Source organism: Phyllobates terribilis, unplaced genomic scaffold (assembly GCF_046119375.1).
Source record: "Phyllobates terribilis strain yellow unplaced genomic scaffold, ASM4611937v1 Scaffold_1__5_contigs__length_1240528914, whole genome shotgun sequence".
In the NCBI taxonomy this organism is placed as follows: Eukaryota; Metazoa; Chordata; class Amphibia; order Anura; family Dendrobatidae; genus Phyllobates; species Phyllobates terribilis.
The window spans coordinates 1,144,182,341-1,144,198,977 of NW_027362761.1; the positions used below are offsets into that span (position 1 = coordinate 1,144,182,341).

General features: G+C 42.9%; 1 protein-coding gene across 2 annotated transcripts in view; it reads right to left on the reverse strand.

Moving 5' to 3' along the window:
* Positions 1 to 16,637, reverse strand: part of SORCS2 (sortilin related VPS10 domain containing receptor 2) — a 1,226,315-nt gene that overhangs the window by 10,243 nt on the left and 1,199,435 nt on the right. For both annotated transcript variants that reach the window (XM_073647901.1, XM_073647911.1), the window contains exons 23-26: positions 10,085 to 10,210; positions 7,273 to 7,372; positions 4,068 to 4,170; positions 232 to 389 (exon numbers count right to left, since the gene is read on the reverse strand). In XM_073647901.1, coding sequence (XP_073504002.1) covers positions 232 to 389; positions 4,068 to 4,170; positions 7,273 to 7,372; positions 10,085 to 10,210 — 487 coding nt within the window. The remainder of the gene's footprint in view (positions 1 to 231; positions 390 to 4,067; positions 4,171 to 7,272; positions 7,373 to 10,084; positions 10,211 to 16,637) is intronic.

The window sequence follows — 16,637 nt, forward strand, 5'->3', positions numbered from 1 at the left end:
AAGACTGGCTGGAGCATATGATGACCACTGCTCCATTCATATAGGACTCTTCAGAGCCTCAGTTCTCGAGATCAATAGAGATCAAAGCAATTGAGAAGGTATCCTCTGTCCTTCAGGTAGAGGATACCAACCAAACTTGAGAATAGCCCTTTAAGGTATAGTTATTGGTTTATTCTATGAAACCGAATAATAGTATTCCCTCCATAGACCTTACTACCGGTTTTCCGTTACCTCTTGCATTTCCTAGCGTTTGCGTGTCCATGTCATCATCAATGAACTCTTCTCCCTGGATAATATTTTGTGTGTCTTCGCTGTGATTCACAGGACTTGTCATCTCCTGCTCCTTCTCGTTGTGCATCTGAGCGTAGACGTTCCTGCCGGGCATTTTCCTGTTCACACATAAAAAGAACACTGAAGAGCAGGAACTGCAGGATGATTATGTTGCTGATGTTGTATATTTAGGCTTTATAACTTTAGGCATCTAAGAGCTTTGCTTAAATTCACCTGTCACCGCCAGGTCAGAAGTGGCCAGTTTTTTCTCTAATTTTATTCCCGCTGTTCTCTTGAATATTCAATTTTTTGTGTTTATTTAAATCTGCCATATGGTTCCAGAGATATGGGCCATTTGATTTGGTGATAAATTTTAATGGTCTTTCTAAAGGGGCGTGGCTCACCGTTCCTCAAGGGCGTGTTTTTAGGTTGCTTTGCATAATTACCCTGTGACTCACGCCCCCTTTGTAAAGACCATAAAAAGTAGCAGTAAATAAAAAGGCCTGAATCTCTAGAACCGTATGATGGATTTAAAAAAAAGAAAGAAAAAAGTAAGGCCCAGGGGAGCAGCGGGAATAAAATAAGAGAACAAACTGGTCATTTATAGTGACAGGTCCTCTTTAAGGCCCTGTGTACTCCAAAAGCAAAAGCTACTTTTAGATCTTGAAATCTTCTACTTTTCAAGTGTTCATGTCCTGGAATGGTTGACAACCGCTTGTTGCTTCAAAGGATGCCATTAATGTGGTAAAAGTAATTAGTCAAATGGGGGGGGGGCAGCCATTGCGACCCTTCAATACGGCAGATAGCATGTTATAGAGGTATACAGATATTTAAAACATGCTGTAGGACTTTAGAGACAACATTAATGAGAAAAGTAAGTTTTCTCCCTCAAGTGCTCCTACCACTTCGCATTAAAGGGAATGTGTCATCAGAAAATCACCTACTTCTTTGTTAAATTGATTTTTTCAACATTTTGATTTTTTTTTACATTTTCCAAATCATTATCTATATTAAAAAAAGCAAAACAGAAAACTTGCAACTTTCACGCTGGCTACTAGGCCTTATACTAGATTCATACTTCCTGCTCAGTATAGACTTTTCAGCAGTCTCATTATCATAACAGACAAGATTATAATGAAAAGTAACACCTCTGTATACAGTAGATAATACTGGATCCTCGATTCACAATAGGTGATGTCACAGCTCACCTAATCAGCCTTTTTTACAGACACTTTTGCCCTGATTAGAGCATGCTCAGATAATACTTCTATAAAAACAAATAGGGTCCGAGCCAGTCTATTGCTGTTAATGTCCGTGTGAAGAACAGGAAGTAGGAGACTAATATGAGGCAGAATGGCCAGTGTAAAAAATGTGTGATTTTTATTTTTATATATATATATTTTTTTTACTATACAAAGTGGCTTGTGAAAGTATTCACCTCCCTTGTCATTTTTCATGTTTTGCTACCTCACAACCTGGAATTTCACTGATTTTTTTGAGGGTTTGCATCAGTTCATGTAAAGAACATACCTACTACAACTATAAACATTTTGTTTTCTTTTTATTTCGAAGCACACAAGGACAAAATTTCAGAAAACTTCAGTGTGCATAACTATTCACCCCCCTAAAGTCAGTACTGGGTAGAACCTCCTTTTTCTGCAATTACGGCTGCAAGACGATTTGGATAAGTCTCCATGAGCGTTCCACATCTTCAAGTTAGATGGTTTCCTCTGATGAACAGCAATCTTCAAGTCTGACCACAGATTCTCAATTGGATTAAGGTCTGGCCTTTGACTAGGTCACTCCATGTTTTTCCTTAAACCACTCGAGTGTTGCCTTAGCAGTATGCTTTGGATAATTGTCTTGTTGGAAGGTGAACCTCCGCCCCAGTCTCAAATCACTGACAGACTAAAACCAGTTTTGCTTAAAAATATCCCTGTATTTCGCACCATCCATCTTCCCCCTCAACTCGGACCGTTTTCCTGGTCCCTGCTGCCGAAAAACATCTCCACAGCACGATATTGTCACCACCATGTTTCACTGTGGGGATGATGTTATTGGAGTGATGAGCAGTGTTGGTTTGGCACCAGACATAGCGTTTACCTTGGTGGCCAAAAAGTTCAATTTTGGTTTCATCTGACCACAGCACCTTCCTCCATACTTTTGGGCAGTCTCCCACATGTCTTTTGGCAACCTCAAAATAAGCCTTACAATTTTTGTGTGTAAGTAAAGGCTTTTTTCGCCCATTCTTCCATAAAGGCCACCTGTCTGGAGTGTACGGCTTATTGTGGTCATTTGGACAGATACTCCAGTCTCTGTTAGGGAACTCTGCAGCTCCTTCATTGTTACTTTTGGTCTCTGTGCTGCCTCTCTGATTAATGCCCTACTTGCCCAGGCTGAGAGTTTTGGTAGGCAACCCTCTTTTGGCAGGTTTGTTGTGGTACCATGTTCTTTCCATTTGATAATGGATTTGATGGTGCTCCGGGAGATCATCAAAGATTGGGATATTTTTTTTATAACACAACCCTGACTTGTACTTCTCAACAACTTTGTCCCTGACTTGTTTGGAGATCTCTTTGGCCTTCATGGTGGTGTTTGGTTAGTGGGGCCTCTTGCTGTTGCAGGTTCTGTGGCCTTTCAGAAAAGGTAAAGTGTATACAGTATACTGACAGACTATGTGACACTTAGATGGCACACAGGTGGATGTCCTGTTACTAAGCATGTGACTTATGAAGGTAATTGCTTGCACCAGAAATTTGTAGAAAAGGGGGTGAATACATATGCACATCCCATATTTTAGTTATTTGATCCCATAAATTTAATTTATGCCTATATTTTTCTCAGTTCACTTCACCAACTTAGACTATTTAGTGTTGATGCATCACACACAAATCAGATTACAAAAATATTTAAACACAGGTTGTAATGTAGCAAAATAGATAAAAAGCCAAGGGGGTGAATAATTTTGCGAGCCAGTGTAGATCATGATTTGAAAATAAAAAAGCAACTTTCTTTGGGTTTACAGGGGCTCCCTGTAATCAGTAACTGATCTCTTTGGAAAAAGATCTTCTGATTCTATAGACTTTATACCCAAACCTCTGCAGCAATGCTTGTATGGTTTACCTGTATTTATATGTATTTCCATTGTCTGATCGAAAAAAAATGGTCAGTTTAGAAATGCTTCGACAGCCCCCATAGATATTTCTATGCTTATTCTTATTCAGGGGAGATTACTGCAGACTGGTTATGCAATGAACACAATGATAAAAAAAATCAGTATGCAGTGAGCTCTTCAGCTCCCCCTAGTGGCTGCAAGCAGCCAGGATGTTCTCATTTAAAGGCAGTCTAAGTGCAGCAATAAAATTGATAATAGACACCCTGATTATAACATTGTATTACTTATTGGATTGTACACAGTAGTTCTGAAAAAAAAAACACTGTCTTTTTCTCGCAGAGTACAGGAGAGGAAGAATCTCGGAGAACAATAAACTAGTGACATATTTCCTTTAACGGAGCTGTCCACTTTTGGGGCAATTTTTTTTTTAGCAGTTCTTTGGGGTCATAAAGGGATTGACTGGCTTATCTTTTAAAGGGCTACACAATCATATTAATGGTTTGAAGGAGTAAAAGTTTCTGATAGGTTCCCTTTAATGCAACTATTTTCCCAAATTGGGCATAAGAGTAAGGGATTCCTAAACCAGACAACTCCTTCAACCTGTGCCATTCCTATCTGCAGGACTGACACCAATCCATATTGGACTGCGATATCACTGAATCCATCGACGGATGTAACTTGCCTCTTGAACTTATATAGGATGAACGCTCCGACTGCTACAAGGCAGATGGCGAAGATGATCACGATTGCCCAGTAACCTCCTGTTCCTCCAATTGCCTGCGACTCTGCAGGAGAAAGCACAATATGTGGGTTAAGGAGAGTGCACCATAGTTTGGGTAGAAGATTTGGGTTGTGCATGTTTATACCGCTGTGTCCTATCTAGTGTAATAGAGCATCTATTTCATAGTAGAAGAAAAAAAACATTCATAGTAGGAATCTAATTCTTGGAAATCTCAAAGATCTTTTTTTGGTTCTTCACAATCACTGATGACTTTTAGGGAAAAAAAATATGCAAATTAGCTCCAATGCAGAAAGGAGAACATTGTATCTCTAGTACCACCAGTAGGTAGCGTTCTTGTAAGTCAATGTCTGACCTTTTAAAGAGACTTAAAAAATAACTGAATTTCAGGGAAACCAGAAACCAGGTGTTTTTGGATCTCTTCGGTACAAAGTAGGGTTTCAGTTAGCTAGGTGACAGTTAGCTAGGTGACAAGGTGCAAAAACTCTGAAAAAATGGTTTCTATAGATGAGTCTTTCTGATTTGGCTGATGTCCCCAGTCATGCTTCAAAGCTCTTTAGCTCTTTAGTAGGCTGGACATTGACTTATGGGGTACTCACTGCAGACCACAGAGCATAATAAATGTAAGATGTAAAAAAAAAAAAAAAACTTACTAGCCTCACTGCTCAGCTCTCCGGTCGACCTGCTGCTTGTTACCAACCTTCTGATCCTTTTCTTTCTGTAGTCATATCACATTTCTGTCTTCTTCACTATAGGCCAACAGTTTCCAGCCCGATCACAGGACATTGTAAGTTCGTGACATCACCTCATGATGTGCAGTGACTCCCAAGGCCTGATCATAACCGGAAGTAGTGGCTTGTGGCTTATAGTGAAAATGCTAAAGATGCGATGTGAGATGGCAGAAAGAATAGGACTGGGCGGTGGGAGACTGGAGAGTAGTGATGGGCGGACCCGTGGATGTTTGGGTCCGGCAGGTTCGGCCGAACATATATTAAAAGTTTGGTTCGGGTACCAGAACAGTACCCAAACTTGGACCCCATTCATATGAATGGGGGGCCCGAACATTCGTGGTTTCCCATATTGTCATCTGAGTGACAGCGCGGAAAACACGGGCTCTGATTGGCGGTAACATTGTTACCGCCGGTCAGAGCGCTGCGGGGTTACACTGTCCAATATCAGCATGAGCCCACAGCTGTGACCGGCGGTAAAAAGACACTACTGCTCCCATCAGCCTACATGTGTAGTCAACAGCCAATGCCTGTGCTGAAAGTAAAAAAAAGTTAAAATAAATAAATATTGAAATAAAAAAAATAGTTATACTCACTTTAATGCCTAATCCCTGAAGCCCTTGTCCCCTGTAAAAAAAATCAAAGATAATAAACCACCAGAATACTCACCTATCTGTCGTAATCCATACTGTTCCATGACGATCTGGATCACTTGTAGAGCAGTCACATCAGCTGACGTGACTGCTGTCCCCAGCAGATGGCTGCACACTGACACAGACAGTATGTAGCGCTAAGCTTCCTTGAGAAAGTTCACAGGAATTTATCAGCTGATGAGTCCCGGTGATCTCACGTATGGCACTGCAGCTGCTTGAGAAGGTTCTTACACAGTGGCGGTGCCATAAGGGAAGCCACCGGGGTTCATCAGCTGATGAACTCCTGTGAACTTTCTCACGGCACCTCAGTGCTACACACTGCCTGTGTCAGTGTGTAGCCGTCTGTCATCTAGAACAGTCACATCAGTGACTGCTAATGTGACTGATCTACAAGTAATCTGGATCATCGTGGGACAGTATGGATTATTGTCACAGTGGACAGGTGAGTAGTATGGTGGTGTATTATTTTTTATCTTTTCCAAGTGACAATGGCCTTGAGGATTAGGTATTAAGGTGAGTATATATTTGCTTTTTTATTTTCTGTTTTTTTTTTTAAAGGGGACAATGGCTTCAGAAGATTAGGTGTTAGGTGAGTATAACTGTGTTTTTTATTTTTAAATAAATGTGTAATCCGTGTAGACTTTTACTTCAAATAAAGTCTGTGTCTTTCTTTACAAACTTTTACTATGGGGTTAGTAATGGGGGCGTATTATACAGTCATCTTGCAGAGATGACAGCGTGGGAAACACCCGATGTTTGGAGTGCCAAATCCGAACAGTAACATGGACTTCCTGACGAAGTCTGTGTTAGGGGTCCGTGCCCGAACACTAGGTGTTTGGTACAGACAACGAACTTTACTGTTCAGGTTCGCCCATCTCTACTCAAGAGGTGAGCGGTTCAATGAGTATTAGTTTTTTTGTTTTTACCATTTTTCTGCCCTAAACGGTTCACCAAAATAACGTCCAGGTCTTTTTTTTTGTGAATCTAAATGCAAAGTGTTCAAATTTGTGTGGAACCGCAAATTTCTGGAAATTTGGCTCAAACTAGATCCTTGACTGATTGATCCGCTCATCTCTAGCTATAATACTTATCTATTGGTAATGGCCGCAAAATCACATCTAGAACATACTTTTTAAAATGAAAAAAAAAGTTGATAACCCCTTTAAAATTGATTGAAAACCCATCCATAATACGTCCATTTATATCCTAATATCCTCTATAACCAAGCAGTACAGAATGTGATTTTGAGCACTTTGAAGGGTGCAGTTTTTAAAATGGTATTACTTTTGGGTATCTTCTGTCACATAAGCCTCTTAAGTCATTTCTAAATTTGGTGGAAAAATTAAAAATTGCTGATTATCTTTTAACCCTTCTAACTTCCTAACACAAAAAAATGATGTTTCAAAAAATGATTCTGATGTAAAGCAGATGTAGTAAGTGTTATTTAGTACCTATTTTGTGTGGTAAAACTACTTGGTTTAAGGGCATAAAAATTCAAATTTTGAAAATTGCAAAATTTGCCAATTTATTGTCAAATTTTTCGTAAACGTAAATCATTGCGATCAAAATTTACCACTAACATGAAGTACAATGTGTCATGAAAAAAAAAAAAATTTTAAGAATCTCTGGGATATGTTGAAGCATTCCAGAGTTCCATATAAAATGACACTGGTTAACCCCCCAAGCCTGAAAATAGGCTCGGGGGTTAAAGCAATAAACCCTAAAAGTGAGAAATATGTTTTAAAAAACACTTGAAAAGAAGCTTACCTGATTCAGAATCACTTAACGTTACCAAAACCCAAAATCCGCCTCTGAGGAAGAATGTGATATTGTGTGCACTCAAGGCCTGTCTTATTACTGATATCCTCTAGAAGAAAGAAACAAAGAAAATGTCATTTATTTTTATGCGTCATTTATTCCATGGCGCTGTGCATAGATAATACTGGGGAGTAATACATGGGATCATGAAGACAAGTGCTATAAATTTGGGTGTACAGAGTAACAGACTGGTATAGAGTGAGAATAAGTCCTGCCCCTGAGGACTCGCAAATGATGAAACTCGCCCATACTGTATGTTTTCAGATTGCGGTGAACGTTCTGGCTTATAGGAGAACGGACAACCTTCTATAACGTTCCATATTAATATGAAGCAACACCTTTTTTGGCAGATTATATTTGCTACCAGATACATACAATAGCTTAAAAAAAAACAATGAAAAATTAAAATAAAATAGAAAACAATATTCAAAATGTAATACATTTCAATTAATCTGAAGTCAGCTAATTCCTGGATTGAAAAAAAAAAATAATAATGAAAGGAAGGAAATTACCTACTGCAACATTTTAATTAAATTTAATTTCCAGCCTTTCTATATCTTCTGACTTTTCAAAAGTGTAAAAAAAAAAAAAAAATCAAACTAACATAAAAGCCATAACACAAAATGAAAACATGTAGAAAGAAAATATCAAATTCATATTATTATTTTGAAATTTGGAAGTTGATTGATGATGGTGTATTAATTAGTTATTCAAATACAAATTAATTATTTCATATTTTTAATCAAATTTACTGTCAGACAATGGGAATTTAAAAAAAAAAAGCCGTCACGAGGGTCTGTAAAGCAAAACGTTAATACATCCATTCATCTTTCGGGCAGATAAGGGAACGATTACCTGAATCGATATCATACCAGCGCTGAATTATAAATACTTTCAACTAACCACATTATTTCAGCAACATCATTATACAATCAAAATATAATTATGATAGGATCAGAAAAAAAACAAAGCTTCAAATATATTCATCCCGTTATCAACAACAAACATTCAATTAATCTTCAGTACAAAAGACGGTAACGAGTACATACAAATGAGGAGAACGCAGCTCGCATATATAAATCCCAGGCTAAAGCGCTCGGTATTAATGGCTCATGTCAACATTTCATTTACCTCTATATTCTGGGATACGCAGCTTTCAGGATAACAGTACAAAAGAAGTAAAGCAAAATATTTGAGTTTATTCTTTATTTTACAGTAAATTGATTAAAAATTTACTGCTGATTAATTTCTAAAATTTCAGATGAATTTTCAGAATAATCGGTTTCTCGTGCATATGAGGAATAACAGTATTTCTGGCTATTATATGACTTGTATTCTGCATTTTTCATCAGTTTTTCCCTCTGCAGGTTCTGTTTCTAATTTTCAGTTGCCTCCGAGCTACTGGGTGGAGACTAGCAGCTATGATGTCTCCGCAAAGACATTAGGAATTCCTGCTCCTTTCTCCATGTAGGATGTGTTCAAAAGCAGCAGCATAGAGGACATCATACAGCAGTACTGAGCAGTGTAGCTCTGAATCCAGTTCTGAGATGAGATAAACACTTACTAGAAAACAGAAGTAGAATCTGTCTCTCTGCCCAGTTATGAGATGAGATAAACACTAACTAGAAAGCCAAAGTATAATCTGATTCTCTGCCCAGTTCTGAGATGAGATAAACACTTACTAGAAAGCAGAAGTATAATCTGTCTCTCTGCCCAGTTATGAGATTAGATAAACACTAACTAGAAAGCCAAAGTATAATCTGATTCTCTGCCCAGTTCTGAGATGAGATAAACACTTACTAGAAAGCAGAAGTATAATCTGTCTCTCAACCTCCCTCTCTCAATCTACCCCACCCTTAACATACTTCGATAGGGAGCTGTAATCTGATCCCTTAGTGATCTAAACATCCATCTTGTCTAGAGCAAGGTTTTTTAGAATTAATGATGAGCTAAGGTGCATGGGTTGGAGGAGGAGAAGTGGATCACAAATAATGAAAGAAGCATATTAAAATGTTTCTTATATTTTTGCAAAATTTGTTATTGGTTCTCTTTTTTATTTGGATGCCATACACAGCCATGGAATTAACTTCTTAAATTCCAGCTGCCTGAATCCTCCTCTCGAGGGCGCATAGGAATTATTGTATACAGATTACATATACTGGGCTCTATAATAATGGCTCTATAATAACACAGTACGTTACCCCTTGTAGTCATTAGACATTCTTTCTGCAATATCACAGACTGCCTCTACATGCTACACAGACTTGTCTTAGGTCCCTCCCACTCAGATGACAGGAAGCAAAAGCAGATACTTCGAGAAATCATGATATATTATACAGAAGGGGCTGAAAAAGTTGGAAAAAGAAAGAGAAAAATCGTTGTATCGGTTTACGGAGGAGCGGGCTATCTGAGATTGCCTGCGTAACGTTAGACATATATCCGTTAGGGGCAGGATCTTGTATTACTAACCTAACATGACATGCCAGTGTTATATGTCCTGCTGTCTTTATAGAGGACAATCCCATTCTCTGATCATACATTGCTTTCTTCCCCTCCATTGGCCTCTTTATTCATTACAAACAGCAATTTATATTCGCTCGCTGGCAATTTTAATGCATTTGGCCAAGAAATATTCATGTTGTAAAAGCGAATATATAACAAGCTATGTAATCACGAGGTCTGTCGTTCTCCCCAGGCCAGTGATGAGTGGAGGCTTCCCGGGATCCGGGACAGATCTACAGTAAGTGAGTCTATACCGTACCTTGTCAGTGGACACGCTTCTCTTCCTCTTCGGCTGATTTGTAGGCGGTAGAAGGTATAAGTCAGCCATGGTCGGTAAGCCCGGTTTCACCACTGTCACAAGCGTTTGCTCAGGAATATTAGTTTCCTGGAAATATATGAAGCAAGTAGGTTACTTTTCCATTGTCTAGCTAGAAAATAGTGAAGGCATGAGCAAAAAATGTAACAAGGAAAATAAATATTTTATCAGACGTGTGATACATTTACAGAAACCATAAAGGGGTCTTATTTCTCTAGTGGAGACCACAATGCACCCTGGGAAAAAGGAATGCAAATTAGCTCTCTATCAAGAGGAAGAAAACTTGATCTCTAGTGTCACCTATCCTAGACCAGGATGATGTCATTTAAAGGGGTTGTAAACTTGATGGATCAAAATCAGAAAAAAAAAGTGAGAAGAAATGCATAAATATCTACAACCTGCACTTCAGCTGACATGGAAATTGTCCATGTGATGAAATGTGTTTTTTGTCTGCTGGACCTTAGGGGCCCATTATTGTTTCATAGCTTAGGCCCGAAAGAGGATATTTTGGGAGTCTTGTAGGCCAGTTTGTAGAATCACATTTTGGGTGTAACTATAGTGGGTGCAGGGGTTGCGGTCACACCTGTGTCCTGGACACCCATTGGCCTATATGAGATGATTATTGGTATTAAAGACCCTCATAGTTGGGGACCCTGTTGGAGGTTTTGCATTGGGGGTCACAAGCTTCTAGTTACGGCACTGATTGCAATGATAGATGTTAGGCAGAGTAACTTATGGAGTATTCTTTTTATGTAATGGAACAAATAGAAAAAACTTCAATTTCTGTGGTGAAGGGCCTTAAATAGGCAAAAAGTGAAAATAAAAGTACTGTCCAGGTATAAAAGAACCAGAAATTTACTTTTCTTAAACATCTTCAGAAGCAAACCAGAACCTCTTAGTAATGTGAAGTAGAGTTTCCAGGATTGCTCCTGCCACCCTCCATCACGCAGTGTGGATCTTCTGACAATAATACACTACGACCTGAAACTCACATTTTGGAGCCGAGAATTGCACAATTTTTAATCTAATTTCCAGATAAACATTAGTTTGGCCAGTTTAGCGGCGCAGATCTGCCAAGGCTACAAAATCTGCATATGAATCATGTCCTTGTCTTTTTGCTAGGGCACAAAACCAAATAATACAGTATCTCGTAATGAATCTTCCTCATCATCTGTCTATATGTAGTCCAGCTCCTGGGAAGCGGGGGATACATGCACTCGCCAGGAAATATGTGATGTTAAGTTTAGGAGGAATATTGCTCCGTCCTACAATGACATTTAATTATTTTATAATACTTAAATTTACAATTAGGCTTCATGCAAATTGCAACGTCTGAACAACAGCACAGAGAGTCCCTAAGGATTCCAAATATGGGTCTTAATGGGGTATTCCCATCTAAGAAAGAAATAGGATATATTATAATGTTATGATTGATATTGTCCTGACCTCTGAGATCCCAAACGATACTGAGAATTAAGGGGTCACAGCACTGGTGAAGTTTTAAATCCCTTTTTAAGCAGTATTTGCACAGAATTTTGCAACTAAATAGTAAAGGGTGTTGAAAGCTGGAAACTAATTTTTTTTCAAGTTAGCGGGAACAGACATGTGAATAAACTTACACCAGTCTAAGAGTACAGTCAGACGCCGCATGAATCGGATCGAGATTGGACTACAGTGCAATGACTGGCAGGCGGCTCTCCCAACCCAAGCGTGACAGTTTCATGTATTTCTATGCAGCTAAGCTCAGATGGGGAGAGCAGCCGGCCAGTCTGTGTACTGTGGTCTGATTTATATGGCTGTCTAACTGCACCCTAATATTGAGTGTTTTTACAGATGTATCCAGTTCGGGCATACTTGCCATTTTTTCAATTTTTCATTTAATAATGTGTTTTAAATTAATGTAAAAACCTGAAGTATATCACATGTGACTATTTCACCCTCCCTTTTCTTTTGGAGCCTTTCTTTGAAATTTTTATGTATTTAATTGCATGCATTTCACTGGTCACTTGACATGTGGTAGTCCTGAAGAAGGAGTTGGATTGACTTTGAAACGCATTGACAATAAACTATTTTTATCCATTGTTGTTCCTCGGATCTTGTTTTTGACAATCCAGAAGCACAGAACAAATCCACTTCTCCTGGTATGACACATGCCCATTTGGACATTCTGTTCCAATTTTTTAAAAAGACAATGGAATAAGTAACAAAGAAATCCCAACAAAATCCCTATGGCACTGATGAGTTTTTTAGAGATCAGTCCTTCAATCACAATGATTAAACAAAGTAAAACTGCAAAAAAAACCTGTGTGTGATAATGTGACACCCCAGGGGTCTGGTTGCCACAGTGATAGAGATATTACGTCTGAGAGCAGGTGGGAGGTCTCTTGGTCAGGAATCCTATGCATGCCACACCTCCTGCACAGTCCTGGGAGGGGAAGAACTTCCCCTATATAAAACTGGGGCTGAGGCAGGGTTAGTTAGTTAAGAAGGAGAGTTAAGAAGAGGAGCAGCTATAGGAAAGAAAGATCAGGAGCTCAGTGGGAGCAGTGATACAAGGAATCAGGGGCTGGCAGCTGTAGAGCTCGCCCTGATTGAAGAATTATCACCGGACCCGGAGTCCGAGGCTGTGGGGACGAATCCTTACCCAGCAGCAGAAACCGACCGGCAGGGGATTTCAGGTCCTCTGGCCAAGAAACCCGAAGGCACGGTCACACGCGTGGGACCAGCACCGCCGTCGTGGAGCGGAAGCCACTAGAAGGCCCCGAGTCACCGGCCATACGGGTGAGCACCACACGGTACACTCAGGGACGTGGGCTACTTTTACCCGCCTCTAGCAAGGTAGCCAGAAGAGTACAGTTAGTTGGGGAGGCCTACAACTCCGCCTGGCCAGGGGAGATCCCATCTGCTCAAGGACTGACCAGGCCCCGATCGCTAGCCAGTACTCCGGGAGGGTCTATCTTTATCACCAGTAAAGACCCTGAACTACACCGCATCGTCTGAGTGGTTCCTGTTACCCCCATCATCCACGTCGGCTGCCCTGAGGCCATACCCCTCCCGTTGGGGGTTATACCATCTACGCTGCACAATCGTACCACCGGCCTCAGCGGTCTGCCCTGCAGCGGCAGCTCCATAGCTGCATTCAACGGGTGGCATAGTCGTCCAACATCTACTGCTACTACTCAGCCACACAGTTTGACTCCCTGGGCACGGACCGGGTCACCGCCACGAGACTACTACCCCCAACAGGCCCGGCTCCGGGTAGTCCCCGCGTGCGCAACGCTACACCAAGTAGGCCCAGGGGCGCGTCAACTTTTGGCGTAGTCGGCAGGATTTCGTGCCCGCAACCACCGGGTACTGCGTGCCTGAAAAAGACTGTTCAAACTTACCAGTGGTGAAGATTCCCGCCATCCGTGGAGGTTTCCCGCCATCCGGCGCCATCTTCTACCTTCTTCCCGCCATCCGCGAAGTTTTCCCGCCATCCGGCGCCATCTTCTGCCGTTTTCCCGCCGTTGGACGCCATCTTGAAGACGCCGCGCGGGAAGAAGAGGGGCGTGGACTCCGAAAGCGCGCGAGAACTGAAGGCCCGCCTCACGTCCGGACGTTGCGTAAGGTCCTGGAAGGAGCCCAGCAGACGCCGACGTCACAGGAGCGCGACGGAAGGTCCTCGACCCTGACGATCCACTGCGGAGCCGCGGCCTACGGAAGAGGATCATCGCAAGGTAGGCCACGGTCCACTAGGGGGGGGAGAAAGATGTCGGATACGGAGGAGAGCTTCACTGCCTCAACCCCCGCCAGCGCCACCGCTGCTACAGTCATGCCTTTCACCATGCCCTATATCCCGGGAGCAGCCTGGCTACCCCAGTACTCAGGGGAGTCACATACCCTGAATGACTTTAAAGAAAAGCTGGATAGCCTCTTCCAGGTGTACCCCCTCACAGAAGAGCAAAAAGTGAGCATCCTGGTGGCCCAACTAACCGGGGCAGCCCAAAGGGAGGTAAAGTCCTGGCCACCTGGGAGGAGGACTGTCGCAGGGATACTAACCCGGCTGAGGGACACCTTTGATACCCGCACCTCAGCCGAGATTAAGCTTAGATTCTATGGGTGCAAGCAGCGAGCACATGAGAATATAAGGGACTATGCACTAAACCTACAAGAGGCCCTGAGAGCCATTAAGCAGACCGACCCTGACAGCGTGGGAAACGAGGACAGGCTGTTGACCGAGCAATTTATAGAGGGACTATATTGCAATGTCCACCGAACCCAGTTGCGGGCCATAGCCTTACAGGATCCTCATCTGGACTTTGCACAGTTCAAGGACAGAGCCATCCGGGTGCTCCGAGAACCGGCACCGGGTGGCGTTGTGACCCACAGGCGCCCTACTACCGCTTACCACCAGGAGGCGGCGCCCTTGTCGGCAGGGCCTGTGGGGGCTGATGCGCAGGCTTTGAACAATGACCCGGCTCCGGACCTGCACCATCAGGTCCAAGAGCTAGCTAAAAGCGTTGCAGCGCTAACCCGAACTGTGCAGTCTTTACAGGTTTCCACTCCAGGGAAGATCCAGCTGGCATCCGGACCGGAGGACATCCCGTGGCGTCGACCAAGGAGGACCCCACCGGCCAGAGGAAGACCCAGCGACCGATACAACGAGGACGGACAACCCATCTGCCGCCGCTGCAATCAACCCGGACATATGGCAAGGTACTGTCCTTTAAACTGGCACAACCTGGGGTAGAGGGCCAACCCCCAGGAAAAAGATCACCAGGCCCATCGAACTGGCGCGACAAATATGTGGGAGGACGTCCAGTCTTGCCTGTGGTACTGGATGGCATCCCTATGAGTGCCCTACTGGACACCGGGTCACAGGTCACCACCATCCCGTACGTGCTCTTCAAGCAGTACTGGAATGACTCGGATATAACCCGCTATCCAGATGACGACTTGAGTATCATCGCCAGTAATGGTCAGCCCGTGCCACAGATCGGATTTAAAGAAATGACCATTAAAATCGGTAGAGTCGAACTGGCAGCACAGGGACTGATCATTGTAGACATTGACAAGCGCGAGAGTCACCCAAAGATAACTCTAGGAACTAATGTGATTGAAAATTGTCTTGCAGAGGTGATTTTCATTTTACAGCAGGTTGCCAAGAACGCCAGCTCCGGCCAGCAGCGAGTGCTCCAGAAAGAGATCCGGGCACTGATGCGACGGCAACAGGTGGAACTCTCCGGTGGTGAGATTGGTAGCGTAAGAATGTGTGACCCTTTCCCTATTGCCATGCCCCCGAAAAGTGAAATGATGATTTGGTGCCGGGCAGCTATTGGTCTAAGAGGTAGAGACTACCAAGCAATGGTAGAACCCGTCTACTCAGACAGTAGGCCCACCATTTTGACAGCACGGGGGGTAGTTGATGTACGCCATGGGAGGGTGCCCGTTCGTATAATAAATATCGGGAAAAGGGAAGTATACCTACCCCGGTATGCTACGCTAGCCAAATTATATACTATCAACCAAAATTCTATACAGTCTGTGGAACCCTTGCCTCCATCTCACCCGGAGGAAGGTAACGGCTCTACGAAAATAATGGAGGATTGGTGTCAGCAACTACATTTGGGTACTGACTCCACTCCCTCCCACCAGAAACAGGGAGTCTACCGGGTGGTTCAAGAGTACGAGAGAGTGTTTAGTAAACACCCGTTAAACTTCGGGCGAGTCAAGGGGGTAGAACATCACATCCCCACGGGAGACCATCCTCCCATAAAAGAGAGGTATCGGCCCGTACCCCCTGCACACTACCAACACGCCAAGGGGATGCTTAGAGACATGAAGGAGGCTGGGGTAATCAGGGATAGCTGTAGCCCCTGGGCAGCTCCATTAGTCTTGGTCAAAAAGAAAGACAACACCATGAGAATGTGTGTAGATTACCGGAAAATTAACCGTATCACACACAAGGATGCGTACCCCTTACCAAGAATAGAGGAGTCTTTGGCTGCTTTAAAATCTGCTAACTTCTTCTCCACCTTGGATCTCACTAGCGGGTACTGGCAGGTTCCTGTAGCAGAGGCGGATCGGGAGAAGACCGCATTCACCACCCCGATGGGACTTAGCGAGTTTACCTGCATGCCGTTTGGACTCTGCAACGCACCAGGAACCTTCCAGCGATTGATGGAGTGCTGTCTGGGACACCGGAACTTTGAGACGGTCCTGTTATACCTGGACGATGTCATCGTCTACTCCAAGACCTACGAGGACCACCTGAAACACCTGGCAGAAGTGTTCGAAGCCCTGGCAAACTACGGCCTATAGGTGAAACCCTCCAAGTGTCACCTCCTGAAACCAAAGGTGCAGTACCTGGGACACGTGGTGAGTGCTGACGGAGTGGCTCCCGACCCTGATAAGATCACCGCAATTAAGGAATGGCCAAGCCCCTCCAGCGTAAAGGAAGTGAGGCAGTTCCTCGGGTTGGTAGGCTACTACCGAAGGTTCATACCCGGTTTCA